Source organism: Microtus ochrogaster, chromosome 26, assembly GCF_000317375.1.
Source record: "Microtus ochrogaster isolate Prairie Vole_2 chromosome 26, MicOch1.0, whole genome shotgun sequence".
Taxonomy (NCBI): Eukaryota; Metazoa; Chordata; class Mammalia; order Rodentia; family Cricetidae; genus Microtus; species Microtus ochrogaster.
Window position 1 is genome coordinate 12,971,395 of NC_022025.1, and position 27,697 is coordinate 12,999,091.

The 27,697-nt window shown below is 44.3% G+C and overlaps 1 protein-coding gene across 1 annotated transcript in view; it reads right to left on the bottom strand.

Moving 5' to 3' along the window:
• Positions 1–27,697, bottom strand: part of Rsbn1l (round spermatid basic protein 1 like) — a 53,421-nt gene that overhangs the window by 24,576 nt on the left and 1,148 nt on the right. Inside the window, exon 2 of the mRNA XM_005358386.2 lies at positions 8,821–8,929. Coding sequence (XP_005358443.1) covers positions 8,821–8,929 — 109 coding nt within the window. The remainder of the gene's footprint in view (positions 1–8,820; positions 8,930–27,697) is intronic.

A 27,697-nucleotide genomic window follows, 5' to 3' on the forward strand; every position in this document is an offset into this window, starting at 1 on the left:
GGACTGATCATATCCAGAGGCCAAGGAGACTTCTAGATGACAAAGTCAGAAGCATTCCATAGTGAGACATCCGCTCAGAGCAGGGCACAGTACACAGCACCCCAGTCCCTCCTCAGTAAGGAACTCTACACTTGCGTCTACCGTAGCCATGACAGTGTAGAGTTCCAAGTCAAGACTCAGCAGGAACTCTACAGGAGGTGACAAAAATCAGAGCCCTCATACACTAGGTCCCAATGATGCCCAGAAGCTAGGTAAAGAGAGAAACAGGGTAGACGGACAATACAAGCTTATATCCTGAAGAGTTTCTGTGAGCAAAAGCAGCAGATCCTGGGTCAAAATTCCAGAAAGTCCATGGGCTATTTAACTAGAAAACTTAAATGTACACAAAAGCACACATATTAATTCTTTACATATACACACATAATATTTCTCTATTTTCCTTATATAGAAATTAGCACACCATTTCTATGTGTGTTTTTTAAAAAAAGGTTTCCTAAGATAAGAATAAAAAGGACAACAAAGTAACAATTCAGAAAAGAAGACTGTTTCTACTGTTTCCTTTTGGCTGTTGTGTTGAGTGTGTCTTTGTACCACAAGCATCTGGACCTTGCAGACCAGAAGGAGAGGTGACAGCCCCTGAAACCGAGTTACACATAGGTGTGAGCCTCCACAAGGACGCATTACACCCAGGTCCTCAGAAAGAGCAGCTACTGTCTTAACCATGACTCATCCCCCTAGCCCCCTTCAGAAGAGTTCTGTTGTTTTGGTTTTTAAGGCAAGGTAACACTGAACGTGATGAGGACCCTACTGACTCAGCCTGCAGAGACTACAGTGCTGAGGTACAAACCTGAGCCGTACACTCAGCTTTATTACCGTTCTTAGGATAGTCCAGATAAAATTGTAACAACCTGCCTATTTTGGGGGAGTGGGTGAGTCTCAAACATGGCAGACAGCTTAGGATAACCCTGAACTTGACCCTTCCTCCTCCCTTCCCAAGCTCTGAGGTTTTAGGCATGCCCAGCACACCCAAGGCTGTGCAGTGCTGAGGAGAAGATCCAGGGCTTCTGCACAGTGGGTGGACTGCATCACCTGAGCCACATTCCAGCCCTCACAAGGCTTCTTTCAGCATTTTCCATGTTTCTTTATTTTTCATGACTGAGATGTTCTGCCTAATTCAAAACTAAATCTCTTAGGCCAATTCGCAAAAGACTTGAATCTCAAAAAGAACCACCTCCACCTAGTATCTTTTTTTTTTTTTGGTTTTTTCGAGACAGGGTTTCTCTTCTGTGGTTTTGGAGCCTGTCCTGGAACTAGCTCTGTAGACCAGGCTGGTCTCGAACTCACAGAGATCCGCCTGCCTCTGCCTCCCGAGTGCTGGGATTAAAGGCGTGCGCCACCACCGCCCGGCCCTAGTATCTTTTCTTTATTCAACATTGTTTTCTGTGTGTGTGTGTGTGTGTGTGTGTGTGTGTGTGTTTACACAAGCCTGCAGGTGCATGCCACAGAATGTGTGCTGCAGTCAGAGGAAAACCTTCAGAGTCGATCCTTTCTTTCCATGTAGGTTCACACATCAAGGGATCAAATTCAGGTCATCTAAGTCAGTGGTTCTCAAAATTTGAGTGACGACCCCTCAGCTATCCGGATAGCAGACAGTTAAATTATAGTTATGAAGTAACAGTGAAATAGTTTTGTTGGTTGAGGGGTCAATATACCATGAGGAATTGTATCAAAGGGTTGAAGTATTAGCCAGGCTGAGAAAACAAATCCTGTCTAGGTATGTATTACAAACAATCGGATCAGGTGAGCATTTAAAAACAAAAACTAGGGACTGTGTGCTGCCCAGGCGCTGCGTACTCGTCTAGGATGTAATAAGCCCCTGCGTCAATTTCCAGCACTACATAAGCCAGGTATGGGAGCAGACAACTGTAGCCCCTGACCTCAGAGGCAGAGGAATTCAACGTCGTCCTTGGCTAAGTGTTAAGTACTAGACTAACCTATAATACATGATACTGTCTCAAAAATTAATTAACTATTCAAATATGACCAAAAATTTAAAGAGTAAGATAGTAGAGTAACCAAATGAAAGAGCAAAGAAGTTTTAAGAATAATCCAATAAAATAAGAAAAAAAAGCCTATCAATAAGATTACAAATATAATTTAAAGGGTATAGGTTGCTTGCTTGGTTTTGGTTTTTTGAGACAGTGTTTCTTTGTATGGCCTCGGCTGTCCTGGAACTCAGAGATCCACCTACCTCTGCCTCCTGGGAGTGGAGATTAAAGGCTGCACCACCACTGCCCAGCTTGGGCATAGGTATTAATAGCAACCTCAAACCCCATAATGGAAACTACATGCAAAAAGTACAAATAAAATTATTTTGAAATAAACATCACTGTAATGAAAATGTTTAAAAACTAATTAAATTCACACAGCACATTTTTGTATTTAAAAAAAAATATCCTGTAACCAACCATATTACTTTGAAATAAAATAGACAACATATTGTCTATTACCTAGAACAAAAAAATTATAACAGCAATTTGAAAAGGCAAGCTTAATCAATAGGAGATTCTTAAGTTGGGCATCAAGAAGCTAAAGTATCCTGTCAAATTACTTTTTTAAAAATATTTATTTATTTATTATGTATACGATATTCTGTCTGTGTGTATGGCCAGAAAAGGGCACCAGACCCCATTACAGATGGTTGTAAGCCACCATGTGGTTGCTGGGAATTGAACTCAGGACTTTTGGAAGAGCAGGCAATGCTCTTAACCTCTGAGCCATCTCTCCAGCCCCTTGTTAAATTACTTTATAATTAACTATTACAGTGTGCAAAGATGCTGTGCCTAAGACTGTTGGGCTGGCCCTTGCCTGGAGTTGGAACCCTGAATTCTGAAGGCTCCTACAATGTACTTTGCTGTTTTCACTGGCACAAACAGTACTGTGTAAGCTGAGTACTTGTTTTCTGTATGCTAAATACTTGTATTCCTTCTGGAAGTCTAAATGTTGGTCCACGGAAGACAGATGGTACTGATGTACCAACTCCCAATAAAACCCTGAGTCACTAATGAGCTTCTCTGGTCCAAAATGCTCTATGCAGGCTGTCACAACTTACTGAAATAAGCATAGTCGTATGTAACTCCACTTAGAGGATTCTCAGAAACCTGTGCTTCACAGGTATCGTCCCATGCACTTTTCTCTCTGCTTATTTTCCTTTGCATATTTTCATAATAATAAATCATATCATAGGAACAACCTCTTCACAGAACCTGAATGTAGGCTTGGAAGGCCCCCAAAAAACAGAGGTAAAATATATTCTTTCTGTTAAGTCAAACTAAGGAACTAGTTTGCAGGGGGAAGATTCTAAGAACACCACGGAATCTCTGATTCATTCTGTTTCACATGCAGTCACTAGATGAAAACTATGTACAGAGAACTGTAGAGAACCTTAGGAAATGTCATTCTGAAGAGCAACACTCTCGTCTTACAGTAAAAAACACTGAAAGTTCGCATTACTCTAAACCTGTAATTCTAACAAAACCCATTGACTCTGATATAATAAAAGCCCTTGAGATACATTTAGAAACTAGAGCTGGTGTCTAAGGAATGTGGACAACTCTCAAATTATGTATGACTCAGAGCAAAAGGATGCAGAGCGCAGAACAGGCAAGGACACAGAGACGCGGGGCGAAGGACTCCACACATGAAGACCTAGAGCCAAAGTGGGGTGCCAAACTGAAAGCCAAAGAAACAGGAACAGGAAAACAAAGATACACATTCAGCAAGAGATAAAGGGACACCCACAAAAGACACAAACACCCCCCTCCAAAAAATTGAAACAAGCATATCAACAACACATAGCAGGCAAGGTGGTGTGCATGTGGCTCACTCAGAAGCCTTGGGCCAGCGTGGGCTATACAACCATCTCCAGGAGAGCCTGGGAAGACCTGCCTAAAAGAACAAGGGGGGGGGGGAGTGAAGGAAAGAGGAAAGAGTGGGGGAGGGGGCTGAGGACAGGAGGAGGAAAGGGAACAGAAGCATACACTCTAGGGGGCAAATTATAAAAAAACTTTCTTTAAAAGTAAAACTCTGCATCAGGGTGGTGATAGCGCACACCTTCAATCCCAGCACCTGAGAGGCAAAAGCAGGTGGATCTCTGTGAGTTCAAGGCCAGCCTGGTCTACAGATTCCAGGACACCCAGGACTACACAGAGAAACCCTGTCTTGAAAAACCACAAGAAAGATATACAAATAGATAAATAAATAAGTGTTAACTGATACTAATTTCTACCACTAACCTCAGTATATCTTTCTTGCTAACGAAATAAAAGATAAATTTAACCCAGGAAAACTAGACCATCTTTCATATGTGATATAGGAAATAACACTTTCAATTCTATTACCACACACAGAAAAGAGAAGCAACAACAATTACTAATATTCAGTCTGTGGTCTCTGGGAAGCAGTTTCAATTTCTGGGGTTACGTGGGTTTGTAGGGTGGTATAAGCACAGGTGGAGGCTGGGGACAGTCCTAGTGTCACCTCAGGACACCATCAACTCCTTCAGGACAGGTCTGTTAGTAACCAGGAGCCCACAGTTAGGCAAGGCTGGCCAGAAAGTGCCAGGATTCCCCCTGTCCCACATCCCCAGCCATGGGAGAGCCACAGAGCATCACAAGGCCTGTTAACTTTAACATGGTTCTGGAGATCAAACTCAGAGTCTCACGCTTAGGGGAAGACACTTCACACAGATCTGCACCCTGGCCAACAGTGTCTTTGCCAAGGCGCCTTCTGATTGTTTATTTGAGTTGGATGGCCAGCAGCTAGGCAGGAGAGAGAGGAGGAGGAATCTAGACAGCGATTTCACCAGCACACGAGCATGTGCCGTAATCAAGCCACGTGGTAGAACACAGATTCAAAATGTGGGTGAAGTTATAAGAAGAGTTAGCAGGGGAAAAGCCTAAGCCAAGGCCATACTTTCATAATTATTAAGTCTCGGGGTCATTATTTGCAGGCTGGTGGTCCAAAGATAGTTCAACAAGATTTTTAACAACACAATGCTGTCATTCTTTCTGCCATGATTTAGCCTATCTGTGATCTTTGGTGTGCTAGGACACTGTTTTTAACCTATTACACCTGCTCATGAGGAAAAATCTTTGACATAATATAACGATAACATCTTAAAATACCAAAATTAAAATATTTTCTTATAACTTAATTTTAATGAAGTATGTACGTAAGATGGTTGGAACATATGCACATGTTAAAAAATAGTTGGCAGAATTTGGTAGAAAAGGATGAGACCCACTAAATAAGCTTATGTAATGCATTTGTTTAAACTAAGAGCAAGTAATCCCACTTTGTAAAACAATAAAACTTTCCTATTAAAATCTTTTCACACACACATAATATATACATACATATGTGCAGTCACAAGAAACATTGTATTGTTCTCTTTTTTGGCTTTTCTGTTTTGTTTAGCTTTTTGGGGTTTTTTTTTTGTTTTTTTTTAGTATTTTACATTTTTTTTTTGTTGTTGTTCTTTTTAAATCAGGGTCTTGCTATGTAATCCAGAATACCTAGAATGCACTCTCCTGTCCAAGGTGGCCTCATGCTTCAGTCTCCTGAGTGCTAGGATACAGTTGTGAGCCACCATGCTCAGGTTCAAACACACACACACACACACACACACACACACACACACACACACACACTTGTTTACGTATGTGAGTGTTCTGCCTGTTTATGTATGTGCACACATGCACGCTTGGTGCCCAAGGAGGTCAGGAGAAGGCACTGGATCCCCTGGAACTAGAGTTACAGACGGCTGTGAGCCACCGTGCTGGAACCTGAACCTGAGCTGTCTCAGAGAGCACTGCGCATTAACTCCCGTCTCCCTAACTCCAGTTCAGTGACAGTTTTACAGAAGTCACAGAGGAAGTGAGATCCGTAAGAGAGTTAGTAAGCTAGGGAGTTAATTTACATTTTCAAATATCTGTATGCTACGGCTTGTAACACAGAAGAACCCTATGAGGAGAAAATCAAAGAGAACTGCAGCACACTGGGTCCTGAGAGTGACTGCCCCTAACAAGCTGAGCGTTCCATTGTCCCACAACATTAACAGATGGCTCTATTCCCTTACCGCGTCCACGCGATGCTCAACACTTGGTTCTTACAGACGAGGCCGCTTTCCAAATGAATCATGTGAGTACCTATACACTCTAGACTGAGGAGGAAGGATAGCACTGGTTTTCTTCCTTTTTGATCCCAAAATTATTCCTTCAAAGATGTTTCCGATATTCATATCTACTTGTTGAACTTGACATCCTATACTTTTACTCACATAATAATCTGCACAGCAATATTAATATCAATTACCTCCACTGCAGAGTAACCGCTTCCTTAAAGTTTCCTGGTCATCCCAAAGGTTACAAATTAGTTCTAAACCTACTTCATTCTCTTTGTTTGCATCACTAGCTCCATCTATATTCAGTTCACAATGTCTCCTAAATTTTCTGTCACTTCAAAATCAAGGTAAATACTGTATATTCCTAGAAAATTCTCAGTTCACAGGGATATTTTCATATATACCATCCCTAAGGATCTGGTTGCCAAAATTATGTGAGCCTAAGTATTTGAGGCCACAGACTGCTGCTCTAATAGCATAAATGTGTATCACTGCTCACCAAATGAAGCACTAAACAAGTATCTGGCTGAGCCAGTAGGGTGCAGTTAGGTAAACTCTGGAGTATGAGTGACACCGCAGCTACTCAAGCCCAAACTCAGAGGTCTACATTCTGGGTCCACAGCACAGTGGAAACGCATGAGAGAGCAGGGAGGGCTTTATTCCCTGGAACCACACGCCCCTCATCCTAGCCCGTCATCCTAGCCCTGGGCCGTGGAGAGCAGGTCAGAAGGGCAAGGCCATTCCTGCATATCCAGTGTGAAACCCGGGGGACTGGAGAAATGGTTCCGTGGTTGCAGACAACCTGAGTTCAGCTCCCAGCACTCACATGGCAGTAACTTGAGTTTCGGGGAATCTGACACTGTATTCTGGTCTCCACCAGCACCAGGCACAGACAGAGCGCATATTTACATGTGCAGGCAAAACACTCATACACACAAAGTTTAAAAAATAAACTACAGCTGGAATGAAGGTACATGCCTTTAACCCAGAGCTCCAAAGGTGGGAGGGAGGGAGGGAGGGAGGGAATAAAATAAGTAAATAAAAATTTAAAGAAAAATAATAAAACAACAACAGTAACAAAAGCAAAGGGGCAAAATAAACAGAACAAAGGGATTGAAAACATTAACCAAGAAGTCATCACCTAACTGGGAATACGTGTCTTTATGGTGTAAAGAATATTACAGGAAAAAACATCCTGGGGTTGGAGAGCTGGCTCAGTGTTACGAACATTTGCTACTCTTCCAGAGGACCTGGGCTCAGTTCCCAGCTCCCACACTGAGTGGCTTGCAGCCACCTGTAACCGCAGTTCCAAGAGATCCGACAACCTCTTCTGATCCCTGAGGAGACCGCATGCATGTGATGAACATACATGTACACCCAGGCACACGGACATCAGATAAATCTATGAATAAAACATGACTTGTACAAAAGTTTATTATGTAAAGAAACAAGGAATATTTGTAAATATGACGAAGAATGAAATGAAAAGAGTCCACATTTTCCATAAGTAATAAAAACTCGTTACTGTGTTTCACACCAGCTACAGGAGAGTGTTATTTTCTTCCTTGTGGATATAAATGTTAACTGTTACCCAAATCCAATCTGAAATTAATGGAAATCAAAGGGTTCTGATCAACAACTAACAGCCCTGTCTGTCCTGGAACTGGCTTTGTAGACCAGGCAAGCCTCAAACTCAGAGAGATCCTCCTGCCTCTACCTTCTGTGTGCTGGGATTACAGGTGTGCGCCATCCCCAGCTGTTTTTTTAACAACTATCAATCTAACAGAATAGCCAATGCCTTCCCAGCTTCCTAACAAAAGAACGTCACTGATTCATACCTAAACACCTACGTGAATTTGAGACTGTTCTTATCTCTATTCTAAGATATGTTCTGATTTTTTATAGAATTTGTTATGTTGCTGTCCAATATACTACCCCAAAATTCTTCTCCCTACCTTTTCCCATGTACAAACACAAACTGAACAACTGACTGAACACATAGCACAGGCCTTTCTTTCTTTCCTTCCTTTTTTTTTTTTTTTTGGTGCCTCTCCTGGAACTAGCTCTTGTAGATCAGGCTGGCCTCAAACTCACAGGCCTGTCTCTGCCTCCCGAGTGCTGGGATTAAAGGCATATGCCACCACTGCCCGGCTGCACAGGCCTTTCTTTAAACCCAGCCTCAGGAGGCAGAGGCAGGTGGATCTCTATAAGTTCAAGGCCAGCCTGGTCTACAGAGTGAGATCCAGGACAGCCAGGACTAAAGAGAGAAACCGTGTCCTGAAAAGAAAAACAAAAACAAGATACTCTTCAGCAAGCAAGAAAGAAAAGGAGACAGTGCCCCTTGTGGTTTAGCTCGGGGTGAACTGTCCCTCTCAGCCCTGCTCTGCGATTCCGCTGTGACCATCCCTCTCATGCCTTTTATTCCAAATTATATCAATGCATACATCAAACTACACAAGCTGTTTTTATATAAGCTTACCCATAAAAGCATGGCAGCCTGCAAACTACAGGCCCAGCACTAGGGCTGCTCTTCACTCTCAGGAAAAATCATTACCAGATAGCATTCCTTACTTCACTCGCCTGGCTGACCCGTGTACTGAACATTATGAGTACAAAGTTCACTAATACAAACTTACTTTTCAGCAGAATCTTTACATCTCCATTTTCCTTCTTGATCTCACTCATTACTTTGTGTTTCTTTTTTTCTCTCTCTTTTTCTTTGTCGTTCTCTTTAATTTTGTCTTTGATTTTATCTGAAAAGACAAAAAATAATTAAAACTGTTAGAAATCTTCTTTATTCTCCATGAACTTTAGCTCAATTCCTAGACATATACATAAGAAGACTGAGCGTGGTCACCCGCGCCTCTGATCTCAGTGAGCTGGAAGCCAGTGTGGTCTACACATGAAGTCCGGGGTAGCAAGGACAGCAAAGTGACACCTGATCACCCCCAAAAAGAACAAAAACACAAACAAAATAAATATTATACACACAAAAATCATGATGACAGGAAAAAAATTCCCTTTTCTTTTCCTTTCTCAGTTTTAGGTCAAATTTCTACATTTCTTTCACTGAGCACACAATACAGATCAAAATTTATCACACATTTAATTTCAATGATAATTTTCCCTCATTTCATGTCATAAAATGCAGGGTTAACTCGAATTACAGAAAACCACAGGCTATCTTTACTGGAGCAGACTGGTAGGCTGCACAGTTCTGCTCTGAAAGCAAGCACACACACCCTGTTAACACTTCCAACCTGTCACAGGATTATCACAAGAATTAAATGAAGACAGAAAATGACTACAGAGAATTACAGGAAGACTAGATACCAGTTCCCTCACCATTTAGGAAGAACATGGTTAGCTAGTAAAACTGTGATATCAAATTATCAGGCATAAGCATTTAGTGATCTATATTCTAAAAAAATCCAAACAAAGATAGGGCCTTGCCGTCAATAGTTTATATTACTATAAAACTGTGGCAATAAGAAGAACATTTCCACACTAGCCCAGAATGGAGTATATAACAGGTTTATTTATAACAGGGTAAACTCACAGAATTAGTAGCAATCCACAGTCCTCTGTGTGTGCTAGGAAACAGAACTGAATTAGAAGCCAAAGGGCTCACACACGCCCCTATGCCTCTGCATCTATAGTACAGCCATGGCCTTCTACTTCTTGGAGACTCTGTGGAGGGACTTCATAGCTTCCTATGACACCACATGCATTGGCCTGGCCTCGTGGCCCGACAGCGTTGGTCAGAAAACAGAGTGGCATTTTGACCACGCGAGCTCCTCCCAGGTGAAGAGTGGCTTAGAAAAGACTCAGGAGGAGCTTGAGCTCCAGCCTCCAGCACTTCGGTCCCTGGCGGGCACAGGTGTGGCCAATGTCCCTGCCTCAGAGAACATTCTTTACGGGTCACCTAGAAAGAAGTCGGAAACACCCTGGCCTTCTTCACCCCTTCTGTGGTCTGAGTCATCCAGTGTTATCTGAACCTGTTCTACAGTCCAGCAGGACTCAGAAGGTGGTGCAGTGTTATCTGAACCTGTTCTACAGTCCAGCCAGGACTCAGAAGGTGGTGCTGAGGAACACCTGGCAAGTCTTCCACAGAGGAGTGGTGTGGCTTTTCTGTCTCACCTACAGTCCTCCTGTGACTACATGGCTGTCATTAAAGACATGAATCTCCAAATCTGCCTAGCCAGTCCCTGCCAAACTCCACACCTTCATTTCTTTTTTTAAATATTTACTTGTTTATTTTATGTAAATTGGTACCATTATCTGCAAGTACAGCTTTACGCCAGTAGAGGGCATCAGATCCCACTATAGATGGTTGTGAGCACCGTGTGGTTGCTGGGAATTGAACTCAGGACCTCTGGAAGAGCAGCCAGTGCTCTTAACCACTGAGCCATCTCTCCAGCCCCGACACCTTCATTTCTTTAAGGTACTTATAACCAAATCATCTTTCATCCTCTCTCCAGGTTAACAAAGTACAGGCAACATGAGGGTGCAGAGGGTTAGTGAGGGAGGAAGCAACATCACAGGTGAGAATCAACAAAACATATGTATGAAAACGTCCGAACAAAACCCATTCGTCTGCTTATTAGTTTTTAAAAAGCTGAAACTGTGAGTGTCTCAAAGGGGTAACACATTAATTAAATCTCTTCAAAATAATTAATCACATCACTTTTGCTTAGAACAAATTAAACAAATTCTCCTTGCTTCTGTCTAACTAAAAGAAGAAAACACGGTTGGTGTCAGCAGGTCCTAGAAGCCCCCCCACACAGACTGGGGAGATAGTCAACGTGCAGGCTTGGGAAAACAGGGTGTAGCTGCGCCTCACAGAAGAGCAGGGGACAGAGAAAAGGAGACCTCCAGACATTTCTCTGTTCTCCCATATGTTTTTTGGAGGACTGCAGGGTAGAGAATGGCTGTCATCTTTGGAACACTCCTACGTATCTGACGTGTGAACACGCTAGTTTTGCACAGCAAGGATGACTGTGCATCTCCCACAACTCAGCACCTGGAGCACAGCAAGGATGACAGAGAGCATCTCCCACAACTCAGAGCACCTGGACAAAGGGGGCCTGCAGGTCTGGCAGAGCCGTTTACACTGCACACAAAAGCAAGCAAAGCAAAGGCTTTTTTTCCAAATAAGGCCCAGAAACTCGTTGTTTTCTCTGCAGTTTTCAGTTCTGTTACACTGGTATGCTGTTCAAGACTTTTGAGGTCAGTACTTAATTTTTCTGTCTTTTCTTCCTCTACTTACCAATGCCATTCCAGGTTCCTTGCTCAAATGTAATATTTCAACATTTCTGCTAATTACACTTAAGAATGCCTTTGCCTAACCCAACTCAGTCTGCCAAAATCATATGTTCCTTTTTCGAGAATTCCTTTATCCCTACCAATTAAAAATGATTTTATGCCAGGTGGTGGTGGCGTACACCTTTAATCTCAGCACTCGGGAGGCAGAGGCAGGCAGATCCCTGTGAGTTTGAGGCCAGCCTGGTCTATAAAGCAGGTTCCAGGACAGCTAGGACTGTTACACAGAGAAACAGTCTTAAGAAACCAAAGGAAGGAAAAGAGAGGGAGGAAGGAAAGAAGGGACAGAGGGAGAGCGGGAGAGAAGAAGGGATGGGGGAAGAAAGGAAGGAAAGTAGGAAGAAGGAAAAAAGACTATGATCCTCCTAGATGTGATGGAGAAAGCTTACTGTAGACAAGAGAAAAACACAGCTGGAGGCAGAGACATCTGGGAAAGTGCATAGTGGACATGATCAGCAGGCTGAACTGGGCCATGTGGAAGCGGGGAGAGGAGAGGGAGAGCCAGGAGGCAAAGAGGTCAAAGGGTAAATTGGGCTGGCATAATGGCTGGGTTCCATAAGAATCAGAGTAGTTTGGGTAGGCTCCAGGTGTGCTGGTCAGTACGACCCTGTAACAGGTAGGGACTGAGGGATGCTGGGAGAATGGGACCGAGGTCTGCTCTGATATGTTAGTAGGCAACTCCTGGTTTGAAACCTAATGATCTAGCTCGTTATTCACTCTCCAATGAAATTAAAAACAGTTTGGTTTGCATTCCCCGCACCCTACAGCAGGCAATATCTCTGCACTTGTTTAATTCCTGTAAGATGCAAGCAGAAGGACAAAACAGGAGAGTCTTAATACAAAGTAAAAAAAAAAGAAAGATGCAGAATTAGCCAGACACGTAGTGTGCACCTTTATGCTGCACAAATTCTAACTGTTCTTATAATAAAAACCCAGAGTCAGCTACCAGAGGGTGAAAGCTGAGAGGTCAGAGTCACCAGAGAGTTCTCACCTCTACCGATGCTCAGACAAAATGGGCATCCCGTCTCCACAAATCCTCAGACTACGTCTGAGCTCTGTCCCCTCCCACCTTATATACCTGCCTCCACCTCCTTAGGATTACAGGTGTGCGATCCCAAGGGCTGGGATCACCTTTGTGTGAGCTCTGTCAATTTCGTGTAGCCCAGGGTGGCCTTGAGCTCGAGGAGGTCCAGATCCGGAGATCCATCTGCCTGTCTTCTGAGTTGCTGGGATTAAAGGTACGTGCCACCACTGCCTGGCCTCTATAGCCAACTAATGGTTTAGCTCTGCACTCTGATTTTCAGGCAAACTTTATTTGTTCGTTCAAAAGCAACACATCACTATACCTTTACCCAGCACTAGGGAGGCAGAGGCAGATGGGTCTCTGAGTTTGAAGCCAATCTGGTAATGTAGTAAGTTCTAGCAATGTCAGGGCTACACAGTGAGACCCTGCCTAAGATCAAAAAAAAGGGGGGGGGAGTGCTGGGGGGGGGCATGTTACTAGGAATGTAAAAAGAAATCTTTCCCATGAAAAGACAGTTGTAAGGCGGACAGTAAAGTACCTGACCCTGCCCCTTCCTGTAAATGTTTGCTGGAAGGGTGTCTTTAAATCAATGAAACTTATGTGTATTAAGAACTGAGCCAGGTGATGGTGGCGCATGCCTTTAATCTCAGCACTGGGAGGAAAAGGAAGGCGGGTCTCCAGCCTGGTCTATCCTAGTCTATCCAGCCAAAGTTACAGAGAAACTCAGAAACTCAGCCTCGAAAAGTAACCAAGAAAAAGACTAAGAGACTGGAACATCCAGCTCCATCCAACCCAGCTCACGGGCCTTGTAAACTGCTGGCCTGAGAGAGTCCTGGAGCAGCTGCTCTGGGGCTTCTAAAACCCCAGGCTGTGCGGACTCTGGAGGGCAAAGGTCGTTTGCTTCTTTTCTCCATTATTCTCTTTCTTGGTAAATGGTAACAACGTAGCACAGTTACTCCTACAGCAACAGTCACAACCACAGACCTACCTTCCTAGAGTGCTACAGAGTCTCTATCACTGACTAGTCACCAGCAGGAAGGCTGGTGTCAGAGGGATGGCCCACTGCAGGCCCAGGGGATCAAATACCCCCTCTGACCTGTACAAGCACCAAGCATACATGTTGTACAAACATGCCTGCAAACAAGCACTCACACACTATCTGATTTTTCTCGGCCTAACATACCTGGAAAGACAGTATCTAACTGAGAACATGTCTCCATGGGATTGGCCTGCAGGACATTGTCTTAAATAAGCAGCGGATGAGGAAGGCCCAGCCTTTGTGGTAAAGTGACCCTCGGGCTGGGGTCCCTGACTTGAGGAAACCCTGGGATAAGCCAGTAAGCAGCACTCCTCCATGGCTTCTGCCTTAGTTCTTGTCTTGACTTACGTCAATGCTGGACCGTAAGATGAACTATAAACTGAAATAAAACATTTCCTCCCCCAGGTTGCTTTTGGCCATGATGTTTTACCAAAACAGAAATACATTTTCTTTGAAATAGAAATTCTAAGACACAAATATAAAATAAACATCGTTAAAACAAAGAAAAGAGACATAGCAAAACAAGTGCAGGAATTTGAGCAGCACAACGGGGGGGGGCGGGCAAAATTTAGTGCCACTTAAAATGTATCTAAGTAAAAATTCTTAGGCAACTATACGTACACACACAAAAGAAAAAGTGTGCGTGCGCGTGTGCGTGTGTGTAACTGGCTCCAGCATCCAAAGCCCATAAGAAGTTGGCTCGTGCTCGTCTGAGACCAAACTGAAACCTGCTAAGATATGGAGAGAGGCTGGCAAAAGGCCCCAGAAGTGAAATGCTTGCTATGCCAGCATGAGGACTCAAGGTCAACTCGAGAGCCCACACAAGGTCAGCATGGCAGCTCAACACCTCAGACTCTCGTCTGGCCTCAATACGTGTGCCATGGTACTTGCCCACACTTACACAAATACACATACATCATAGTCACGCACACAAATTTAAGCCATGGGGAGGGGTCAGTTTAGTATCTTGTCATCTCTCGCAGGGTGACAGGATATGCACTGAGTCGTCTTGGCTCTCCTATGTGATTCCTTACTCCAGACACTGAAGCAGCAGGAGCCCACAAAGTCAGTTCCAGGCCAGCTAGGCTACAATATGCATCTGTCCCTGTGATAGAACACTGACCAAAGCACCTTTGGCTCCCAGGCTGCACCCAGCATCAGAGGCGGGCTGGGCTGGGCTGGGCGAACACTGACCAAAGCACCTTTGGCTCCCAGGCTGCACCCAGCATCAGAGGCGGGCTGGGCTGGGCTGGGCGGACGCTCCAGGCAGGAACAGGACCACTTGCCCGGGGCAGTACAAGCCACAGTGGGCTGGGCCTGTCCATGGCAATCACTAATCAAGAAAATGCCCCCAAAGACTTGCCCACAGGCCAACCTGATCCAGGCAATTCATCAACAGAGGTTTCCTCTGGTTTGTGTCAAGTTGGAAAAAAAACCAAGAAAACAAAAAACTAAGGGCACACAAAAGTCTAGCCTTCAAAATCCTAAAATGTTCAAGTTTATAAGAACCTTGAGCACCTAGCCCCAATGTCTCCCTGTAGAGATGAGACAAGTTTTACCCCTCTTCTAAGGCAAGGATTCAGACAAAGGAGACAGTTCAGTCAGCAAATGCTCGCTGCAGAGATAGGAGGCCCTGAGCTGGGTCCCCAGCATCCATACACAACAGTCAGTCCAAGCAAGGCAGTGTAAGCTTGGGATCCCATGCTGGGGGTGGGGGGACAGGCTCCCCTCCTACCTCCTCCGGCGCTCTGTCCAGACAGCCTAGTCTAAAGCGCAAGCCCCATCCCAGTCCCATTTTCTGAGAGCTTGTCTCAGAAGGAGCAAGGGAATGGGGGTGGGGGGGACCTGAAAAACAACACTAGAGGTGGTGTTCTAGTCACTATAATACCACCACACCACCACCACACCACCATTTACACCCTTCCCCAACACACACACACGCACACACACACACACACGCACGCACGCGCACGCACACACACGCACACACACACACACACACTCACACACACGCGCGCACACACACACACACACACACGTGCGCACTCGCACACACTTCAAGACTTCAAGGCCGGTCATGGTGGGTCACATTATAACCCAGCATTCGGGAGGTAAAGACTAGTTCAAGGCTGGCCTGATCCACAAGGTAAATTCTAAACCAGCTGGGCCTAAAGAAAAGCACGGTCTCAAAAGTCAGTCACAGATTCACTGAGGCCTCCTCGTTCTGTGTTGTACAACTCGGACGTTGGCCACACTGAAGTCTGTTCCAGCTAAGGAACTAGAGACGGCTCAGTGGTTAGGGGCACAGACTGCTCTTCCACAGGACCCTGCCTCTAAAAGCAATGCACACGTGAACATATACACACATGCAGGCAATACTCATACACATGCAAATAAATCTCAACTATTTTTAAAAACAGCAAAATTGCATATAACACATCCACCTATTGGTAACAGATCAGATTTTACTAAAAATAATCAGGGCGCTATACTTGATATGGCAATCTTTTGGGCACAGACCTTTTCGATCCAAGAGAGTATTATTCTGAAATAAAGACCCGTACTCCTGCTGGGCAGTGGTGGTGCCCTCGGGAGGCAGAGACAGACGGGTCTCTGTGAGCAGCCTGATCTACAGAATGAGTACTAGAACAGACTTCAAAAGCTAGAGAAGCCCTCTCTCGGAAAAAAAAATAAAAAAATAAAAAAAAAAACCAAAGTGCTCTTCCTTCCCAATTCTTCCACTCCCAAATCACTGCTGGTTAAATCGTTTTGTAAACAGACACTTAGAACACAGAATATTCTGTTTTACAATATAATGAAAAGCTTTTGTGAGGGTGACCAACTTTGACAACTCATTATTAACCAAGCATAATTCCACTACCCACACAATTCATTCCCTTTTAATTCCCAAACCACAGATAACGATCTCTGGTGCGCACCCCCAGTCAACAACTTCTGATCCCATCACACTGTTGTGTGCTCTCAGTGTCAAAGAGCTGACGCAATGTTTCAGAACGACAAGAATATCTTCCAGGCTGAAATATATGCAATTAATTTCCCCCAACATTTACCAAGTACCCAGAAGATGAAGGCTGGACTAAAAATGAGATAATGGGGAATATAAACTCCACAGAGTTTAGAGCAGTAAGACTCCTCTGGGAGTGAAATGACCTTCACAAGGATCTCAGGTCAGATAGCCTGCATATCAGATTTTTGCATTACAATTCCGAACAGTAGCAAAATTACAGTTATGAAGTAGCAATGAAATAATTTTCTGGCTGGGGTCACAAGTTAGGAACTGTATTGAAGGGTCACAGCACTAGGAAGGCTGAGAACCACTGGTTTAGAGTCCAGTAAAGACACGGGCTGGGAATGCTGGACTTGCCTGGCGTGACGCAAGCCCCCCCCCCATCTGACCATCAGCAGATGGTGAAAGACCCTCAGAGAGGACCTTTTTCTCCGATGAAGACCCCAGAACCAGGACACTCCGAGACCAGGCCACAGGATGCAATTAGCAAGAGGTTTATTGAGTAAACACAGGTACCTGTGGGCAGCAAAGTCTTTGCGCACCCACTAACTGGAGGGCGGGCTTTTTATAGGGAAGAGCAAACAACAAGTTTACAGAAGCAAAACAAAAGCATGGTTATCGGTCGCTTTGTTGATGTGCTATCTTATTGACATCCTGCCTTGCAGTCTCCCTATCTCAAGACATCCTGCTCTCTCAAGCACTTGGGATGTTCTTACAAGAGCAGGCTGGCTGCTGATCCGGAGAATTTTTTTTAAAGCAAACAGGACTTTCCCCCGGGAGCATGCTAGCTGCGGGTTTTGAGGAGGGGGTCTGTAGGGTCTTTCAGGGGGTCTGTGGGGTCTTTGAATGGAAAGGATAGGACTAAAGAAGAGAAGTGGCAGCAAGGACATTTAACCCAGCTCAAAGCAGCAGAGACCTCGGTAGCGAAGGCCTGCCTGAAACAAGTAGGATTCGGTGGGACAGCAGTGTGGAGCTGGGAATGGAGAGACGATTGAGGGAGAAAATTCTGCACAATGAGGAGCTCCTCAGAGGTGCTGAGAGCTCAGCAAGAATATGAACAACCAAAAGCACCTGATAACATTTTAAAGAAACTGAGCTGCATCTCAACAGGAAAGTACTTAGGTCTCATTACACTCACTACACTGTGAATTGAAAGAGCACAGATCTGAGGTGGAGGCCAAGAAGGAGGCAACTATAAACACCTCGGGCATGATATGGTAATCCAAAAGTAAATAAAGACACAAAAGACAACGGCCTGAACTAACCAGCGGGCTGGGTGGGAATGGAGGACAGAATTCAGAATCCCAGCTTGACTCACTGCGTAAAGACTACAGGAAACCACAAAGGCAGGAGGACACCAGGTCTGAGCACACACTGGATAAGAGTTGTGTTGTGGATCAGTTTCCTCCCAGACAAAAACCTTCCACCCTGCAGGAAAGCTCCTCAGTAAGGAAGGCAAACAACTCAAAATGCTTCAGGAAGTCCCTGAAATGGTCCAGATTCACTAGGCCCCTCCCTGACAGAGTAAACAGTAAGAGCTCAGAGGAAGTCAAAGCTGAGCAGCAAAGACTGTCAAAGCTGAAAAGCTGCGGAGACAACTCAGACCGTAATGACTTCCTGAAAGAAGCAGGAAGTAGCCAAGCTGCCTGGACAGGGTGAGAACAACTGAGGGCCTGGAAGGGACACGCTCCGGCCTGTTGAGCTGTGCAGGCTGTGTGCTGGGCTCCAGGTTCCCGTATGTGTGAGCTGTCATCCATGCTGAGGTGGCTTTGGCGATACAGCTATCTGAGTCACTCCTGCTCCTGTCAGTAACCACAATAAAACTCACCGGCTCAGCAAGTTGGAATCCAGTGGTATCCATCCATTCTTTGGTCTGCCGTGGGCTCCCTGTCTAGGGTGAGAGGACTTGTGTGTTGGGCCTCCCAGGAAAAACTCTGTCACACAGCATTATGTCAGCAGATAGCTGAATACGAACCTAAAACACTGGCCCAAACTCAGACAGGCACTGAAGTTACTAACAGGAGAAATAAGACAATACACGGAGGAAGAAACGCTGGAGGATAAACTCTTAAACTGTAGACTGGAATAAGGGTTAGGGAAACCAGGCTTAGTCTTGGCTTCTAGAGAGCTTTTCTAGGCTAACGGCTAACTGGTGGATGCCCTGTTCCTTACAGGAACCGCAGCCATGCTCCCCGATGCTTTCGGGGTGGCCCTCTCCACAGCTTTCTGCACAGGAGCACACACTAACAAGGAGTAATCACCCTCTCTGTAGAATACTCAAGTACTTCTGAACTCAGCACTAATTTTGGGCTTTCTCTAGTAACAGACCTCTACACTGTCTATGGCTCAAATTCAGCTCTGCAGGCCTACACACAACTTTTAAATCATATCCTTATCCTCTCATCTGAAATTATATATGTATGAATAAATCCAATTCTCTTTTTTAATGATTCGTTTTTATGTGCACTGGTGTTCTGCCTACATGTATGTCTGGGTGAGGATATCAGATCCCTTAGAACTGGAGTTACAAGCAGGTGTGAGCTGCCATGTGGGTGCTGGGCATTGAACCGGGATCCTTTAGAAGAGCTGCCAGGACTCTTAACGACAGAGTTTCTCTAGCCTGAATAAATCCAATTTTCTTGCTACAGATTCAACAATCAATATACCTTACTACAATTCCCTCTAGAAGTAGTTATCTTTCTGTGTTCAGAATCTCAGTCATATTATCAATTTCAAATAGAAAATTACTTCCATGTCACTCTCTCTCCTGCACTTTTAGCCAATCCGTCATACATTCTGCCGAGTTGTTTTTCCTATATGATCAATCTGAATATATTATCACCCTACAAAAGCAAACAACAAAAACCTGCCTGCCTTGTTAATGCCTACAAAATGAAGTGACCCCCCCCATCTCCCAGGCACACCTAGGTACATGACCCCCCCCAATATACGCAAAATAAACTAAGTTGTTCCCTGATCTCCCAGGCACATCTAGGTACGTGACCCCCCCCCATCTCCCAGGCACACCTAGGTACATGACCCCCCCCCATCTCCCAGGCACACCTAGGTACATGACCCCCCCCATCTCCCAGGCACACCTAGGTACATGACCCCCCCCATATACACAAAATAAACTAAGTTGTTCCCTGATCTCCCAGGCACATCTAGGTATGTGACCCCCCCCCCAATATACGCAAAATAAACAAATAATAAAAACTTGTAAAGTATCGATCTCATCCAAATGGCTCTACTCACAGACTACTGAATATTCCACACATGTTAATTTTCCTATAATCGTTTTTAAGAGGTTTTTTTCTTTTGCATGAGTTGCATGTATGGCGTAAGGTTGGGGAGCAGGGGTGCCAGAAAGAGGCACTGGATCCCCTGGAACTGCAGCTACAGGTTGTTGAGAGCCACAGTGTGTGTTGGGAACTGAGAGATCCTCTTCAAGATTATCAAGTGCTCATAACCACTGTGCCATCTCTAAGCCTCCCCATCCTCCTTTCCACCATTTTCCCACCCCCAAAATGCCTTCTCCATCATCTCCACATGTAAACACAACTGGTCTTCCAGAGCCCAATTTTCTGACTGTCAAATAATCTCACAGTGTAGCTATAGGTCTGGCTGAAGACCTAAACAAAATGAACACAATTTACTCAGCAGCTGAGAGCCAGAACTCTGAAGCCAGATCATCTGCAAGTCTGAAACCTAGACTTTCATGCATTTTATAGTTACATTCTAAAGACTGCTACACAGTCTCTGTAAAAGACTAGTATCTAGCATTTTAAAAGAATTATAAAACATATAAAACTATAGGTAAAATGCTGACTACAGTTCCATAAATGCTACTGTCATTTCTGTTCTCAAATTCATATTCTAGCTCAAGGTGTACCTAAGAACATTCTGCATCAATCCATGACCTATCACAAACACGTCTGACAGAACTAACTAGTTCTCATTACCTTCAAACAGGAAAACTGAGTAGTAGTCAATATTTGCTACCTTTTTCTTGTTGTTGTTTTTCCTAAACAGGGTTTCTCTGTGTAGCCCTGGCTGTCTTGGAACTCACTCTGTAGACCAGGCTAGCCTTGAACTCAGAGATCTGCCTGCTTCTATTTCCCATGAGTTGAAATTAAAGGCATACACCACCAAGCCTGGTCATATTTGCTATCTTTTTTATTTTTACTATGTATGTATGTATGTACCTATGTATGATATATGTACGTGTGTATTTATGTACATGAGTGTTCTGTCTTCCTAGGTCTGCACAACAGAAGAGGGCGTTGGATTCCACTACAAGTGGATCTGAGTCACCATGTGGTTGCTGGGAATTGAACTCAGGACCTCTGAAGAGCAGCCAGCCCTCCTTACCACTGAGCCGCCTCTCCAGCCTTGTGCCTGTTATCTTTAAGATACAATATTCACCATAATTCAGCTAGAAAACAACAGCAGAGCAACTGCTCTCCAGAACTGCTCCACAGAACAAACCAATGAAAGTGGCTCTGAATTAAATATCTATTAAAGCAATAAAATTGAAGCAAGCGTGATGGTTATACCCAGAATATATTATATTGTTTGTATTTTTATCTATATTACATTTTTCAATATAAAATGTTAAATTTTTTCAATCTATAGTTCAAGAACACAAAGTATACAATGTAAGGATCAGTCTGTGTTCAAAATAAATAGATTTGAAGTTACAAAGTAGTCTAGTGGATAAGACACATAATTTTGTTTACTAAATACAAGATTGTAAAATAGTTCATACTTGCTATTTTTATTATAGGAAAAAAAAATCAAAACTTTCATTTTTCCATAGCCTATTTTAAACAGTTCATCTAAATTTGAAAAGTTTAATTCACCAAGGAAGACAGAAAAGTTGAGATTTATTATAATCAATGTAAAACCTTTGAAATAGTCATTTCTTTCAAAAAGCTAGTACAGGGCTTTCAAAGTGGCTCACAAGGCAAAGGCACTTCCCAAGTCCAACACCAAGGCTCAACCCTGGGGCCTACACGGTGCAGGGGCTGAGGGGCTCCCTCCTGAAAGCTGTCCTCTGACCTCTGCACGCATCTGGGGCACATGCTAACACACACATGCTGAGGTACATGCTTACACATACATGCATTCTGGGGCACTTGCTTACACAGCTCCATCTATACGCAAAAATGAATAGTTTTACTTTTTGAACAAAAGCTAGAATATGGCAATATTTTATACGCGTACATACATGACATTTTCAGACACCAGGAAGTCATATGCATATAAACTCCAGCTACGGGTGCACACACCACATCAGAGAGAAAAGGAAGGCTGGGAATGCTCACCCCTTAGGAGCAGCTTCAGTGAAAACTAACGAGAAAGAGTGGAGCCAGAGAGGTGGCGCAGCTAAGAGCACCGGCTGTTTTCTCAGGACTGTAATTCCAGTTCCTGAGATCTATACCCTCTTCTGGCCTCAGGCACCAGGCACACACATGGTTTATAGCCATACAGGCAGACGGAATACCATACAGAGTAAACAAATAAATGTCAGGCTCCTATCTCCCCAGCAATCACACTGTGAAAAGGTGACATCATCCCTTAACGAGCATGTATGCCTCTCAGTCATAACGAGGACCCACGCCATTCACAGGAGGAAGAAAACGCAAGATAAAGTGAGTGAATGACCAGCCAGTCTGGAAAGGACAAACAGCACATGCGTGTGGCTCCTGGGCCTCACACATGAAGCTGAGACGTCCAGGTGGCATGGAAGGAGAATAAAGCTGATGGCAGGGGAGAGGCAGGAACGGGGTAAGCACAGAGTGGTATGTCCTCCATACAATACACTTAGACAGTGGGAAGAAAGAGAAGCATAAAGACCACCTTTGGTGTAATCAGAAGATACTTTAACTGTAACTTGGAATATAAAGCATAAAACAACAACAACAACAAAAAGTAAAATGGTAAATGCTTTGGTGAACACGACAGAGACACGATGACAATCTTGTTTGCAGCACCGGGGTTTGTGTACACCAGGTAAGCACTCTACCACAACCCCAACTTGATGAGGACAATCTTACACAGCATAAAAAGGGCTGGAAATGGGAGGCAGTGGGCAAAGAGGGCAGAACACCCACATGTTCCTAAGGAAAACAGGTAAGTTCTCTAGAATAGCTCCAGGCCCAGGAGTTCCCACAAAGAAAAGGGAGGGCTTGAGATGAAAGCAAGGAAACTGACTGAGTTTATCAAACAGCTAGCAAGATCTGTGGCTTTCTTCTCCCCTGCTCACCAGAACCCAGACACCTGTGTCTGTGCTGCACAAGAGACTGGGCTTCTAGGGGCAGAATAAGCAGTCACAAACGGAGAGACAGATCCAAGAAAGGCTGGTGGCCTTTTAGGAAGAAACCACTGCGTCCCACTGTGCCTCTGAGAAAGGCCCGTGAGTACACACAGCTGGGAAGGACACACCTGCAGACAGGGAGCGGCCCTTCAGAACCCTGATCTCAGGCTCCCAGCGTCCTGCAAGCTAGGCCACCTAGTCTAGGTGAGGAAGCCATTCTGTCCAGCATCTGGCACAAAAGAAACAGAAATGAAGTTTAGTCTGAAGAAGCAGAGTGCTTAATCCAGAAAAAACCAGAACAGATAAAACATGAGCTGGGTGAGTAAGCCCTGCGCTTTGTGCTCAGGGGCTTTCGATGAATCTTGGTAACTTTCTCTAAATTGAAAGGACTGCTAAAAATAAGACAGACTTGAGGGCAGCCTCCAAATAAATGAGACCAAAACAAACAGGAAAAAAGATTAGTACAACCAAAGCAAGGCAGGAAACAGAACATTTCAAAGAAACTATAATTAGCTTCCTTGAAGAAATAACAGAGATGCTAAGCCCGATTTTAAAGAAAGGTATTACAATACAGGAAGAAAAACACAAGGCTTACACTCTTCTTTTTCTTTAAAGCTGAAATTGTAAAACTCAGTGAGAGAGCTGGCACACCCCGAAACAGAGCGGACAACTGCAGAGAGATCGGCTTCTCTACACAGCAGCACCAGAGGGGACAACAGGGCTCATCTGCAGACTTTCCAGGGCAGGCGGTCTGAGAAAATCCTCAACAGTCCAGTATGGGGGGAAATCAAACTCCAAAAAACTACAGTTTCTACAGATTCCTCCCAGTCTGCTAGTAGAAAAAATGAGACTATGAGAGTAACCCACCAGAAAAAGGACACAACAGCAAGGAAAGAACCTGGGGCGTCGTCAGTGAGCTCAAGGCCCAGGGCAGACAGCTTGTGCACAGGCCTTTAAGAGGAAGCGACCGGACGAAATCAGGAAGAAGGGACAGAAGGGATTGTCGTTTACATGGAAAATTATATGAAGGAGCATGTTAGAGAAGCAGCCGCTGGAGGGCACAGGAAGACGTCACTAGAAGACGGAGGTGGAGGCGGAGGGGGGGTACAATAGGTCACCCCAAACACAACCTTAGCGGACTATCACCTCTCAGAAGAGTGGGACTGGGGAGGTGGCTCAGTGGGCAGGCAGCTGGCTGCTCCTCATGAGGACATGAGTGTGACTGTTACCCCAGCACTGGGGTACAGGCAGGGACCCACAGAGCACTCTGGCCTGTCAGCTTAGCCACAGACAAGCTTTCTGGTTCGGTGAGAGATGCTATCTCAAGGCAGTGAGGTAGAGAGCAATAGAAAACACCCGAATCCCTCGTCTGGCCTCTGTATGAGCATGCAGCACGCATAAACCCCAGTCTGCACATACACCCAGCGACACAGACAGAAAACAGTCCATGGCTGGAGCATGTGAAAGAGCATGGCACCCTCAGCACACCGTCGTTACGGCACACTGTCGTTACGGCACACCGTTTTTACCACACACCGTTTTTACTTTTTTTTTTTAAAGGACAGGTAGCCCAGGCTGGTCTAAGACCACAAATCCTCTGGCTCCCTCTCAAATGCTCGGATTAAAGGCATGCACCATCATGCCTATTTCTATACTTTTCAATTCAAATGTCACTTGGTGTTAAGGAAGAATTTAGTAGTTCATGTGGTTATTTTGTAATTTTAGAAATTCAGTCCAATGTGGAGCAGTGATGGCGCACACCTTTAATCCAGCAACTCGGGAGTCAGAGGCAGGTGGATCTCAGGAGGAAGAGGACGGCTGTTCTAAAGCCTGCCTGAACTGCACAACACTATGTAAGCCCTGAAGCCTGTGCACAGCTACAGCCCATCAGACCCTTGGAGACGATGGGCACACACCATGTCAGCTCTGTGCGCAAGGCGTCTACATTAGGGCCCTCCTGGCTTGAAAGGCGGGTTAGGACCGACCCACCTTTAATTCACGGTAGGGTTAGGAAAATTAATAGCCATGCTTCAGACTCAGCAACTATTAAATGTTGTCTCAGATTGTTTCAAAGACGCATTTACTTTATCTGAATGCTTCTGTTAGGTAAATGAAGCTAAGATCTAGCCGGGTGTGATGGCCCAGACACAGGATGTAGTGGCTCACACCCGAATCCCAGCACTAACTGGGCTGAAGCCAGCCTGTTTGTTCTACATGGTAGTTGGCCAGCCAGAGCTACAAACAACACAACAAACAAAAACAAATAAACAACAAAGAAACAGTTCTAAAGATGTTTGAAACTGTATGTAAACACAGCAGTGAGGGTTAATACAGGTACAGAACTGAGATCTAGTTTTTTCTCTTTTTGTTTTGGTTCTGTTTTTTTTTTTTTGAGACAGGGTTTCTCTGTGTAGCCCTGGCTGTCCTGGAACTCGGGCTGAAGACCAGGCCTCGAATTCAGAGATCTGCCTGCCTCATCCACTCCCACCCCCTCCCAGTGCTGGGATTAAGGTCGTGTGCCTTCACTGCCCGGCAAGATCTATTTTTCTCAAAAGTCTTTATACCTAATTTCTGGTACTTAGTCTGTTAAGTCAGTGTGCTGTATGTAAACAAGGGGTTTCTGAACTAGTACCGCCAACTTAGAGATTCATTTAAAGAGTATATCCGTCAAACAACAATCACTTATTCATTCACTAAGATTTGTATAAAACGCACCGAAAATAAACACTGCCTATACTTGCAACAATCTATGAAACAAATATATCTAAAAATCTTGTTACTTTGTTATCACTTTTTTTGTTAAAGCAGAACCTAGATGCAGTCAAATTCAAACCCTAGAGTGCACCAAAATACTGAAAAGCTACCTTTTGCTTTGATTTTAATTTTTCCCCCCAAAAGTGCTGCTTCTAGCCAAAAAAAAATAAATTATTTAAAGTTAATAGTTAACATCTAGCTACAAGTAGTGGCCCCACCTTTAATCCCAGCAGACAGATCTCTGACTTCGAAGCTAGCCTGGTCTACAAAGTGAATTCCAGGATGGCCAAGGCTACACAGACAAGCCCTGTCTCAAAAAACAAAAACAAAAAGAAAGAGAGAAAGAGAGAGACAGAGGAAGAGAAAACAGTTACCATCTAATCATTATCCCACACGGGTCATGGAAAAATATCTTTCCCACCTCTTAATGTAAAAACTGTCACTCCTTATACTTAAAAGTAACAGGTAGGCCACAACAGAAGGGGTTTAGGTTCGGGGGTTACTACATTTCTTTGGAGGGGCACACTTATTGTCACAGAAGACCTGGAAGTTAGAGGACACCTTGTGGGAAGCTGGTTCCCTCCATCCTGTGGGTCCTGGGGACTGAACCCAGATTGTCATGCAACATGGCAAATGCCCAAACCACTGCAACAGTCCCCAAAAGGATTTTAAACGTCATTTAAGACTGCAAGAAAATGTATCTTTAACAGCCACTTCACCATAATGGTCATATATATTTGTGTTATATATATGTATATATATACATATATATGTGTATATATACATATATATATACTACACATGTTATGCTATGTTATAAGCCAATATCATTTCTTAAAACGCTTATTTCCTTTCACCATTCGAATACTCCAACAATGGGGTTAATTTCTGCAGCGATTAGTAAGAAGCAAACGGGAAGCTTACACAAGCAAGACCAAACTGTGTACGGATGGACTCTGAAGCACTTTATAACTTACTTTTTATTTAGCCACTGCGACACAGACGTTTAAAACACTTAACCACCTACAACTCCAGAGCAGAAGGAAATAAATGTCATCCTCAAAGCCTTCCTGAAGCAACACTCTCGAAAACTGGAACCGCGTTACAGTGTTTCACTGGGACCAGGAGCACAGCACAGGTCCACTCGCTTGGCTCGGATGCAGAAATGTACAAGGGTAGCATGCATGCCTTTAAATGATGAATATATTCTATTCAGATAATTTTTTCAAGATCTAAGCTACCATGAGATCAGCAAGGCTAAAACTGCTTGGCATTTCACTTGCGTTGCAAAACAAAACAGCACTTCCAAACACTGTGCGACAATGACAATGTATATTTATGTAACCTCGTGATCTCATAAAGATCTAGTTTCCGGCTAGTCCACTTTATATTACAGTCAGAGCTCCACACAGCCACAGATAACTAAAGACTCTTTAGGAAACGCTGAAAACTATACCAGCTTACGTTACAAAAGCATACTGGAAAATAACATTTAAGAAAACTAACTGCCCATTTCTTCCGCAGTCACTTGACTTGGCCATTAAAATAAAATAAAAAAAAAAGTCAAGGCATCTGATTTTTATCATTTGCTGCAGGAGGGAGAAAGAATACGGCTGAATGCTCCTGAAGGGTAGTGTTTAAGACGAGACCGCTCTAAACACTTTAAGAACATGAAGCAGTTCGAAAAGTGAAAGGCGGGCACCTTAGAAACCAAACACTCGGTGCCGCGCGCACTACCTCACTTCCCTAATAGGAAAGAAACGTCCTGGTCCTGGACGCTTCCAGCTTCTGCCGGTACACCCACCACGCACGCACTTTCTTTCTCTCTTTTCTTTCTTCTTTTTTTTTTTTCATTTTTTTTTTTTACAGGATTTTCTGGCGTTGGAGGCTGCGTCGCCAATACGAACCCTGCGACCGGTCCGATCTCTAAAGACCTCTCTTCTCCTCTCCGTCCCTAGCTGACTGCGCTCAGGCGGGGAGTCCTCCAGCCCCGTGCACGTCCCGCGGCGCCCTAACCGGGAGTCTCC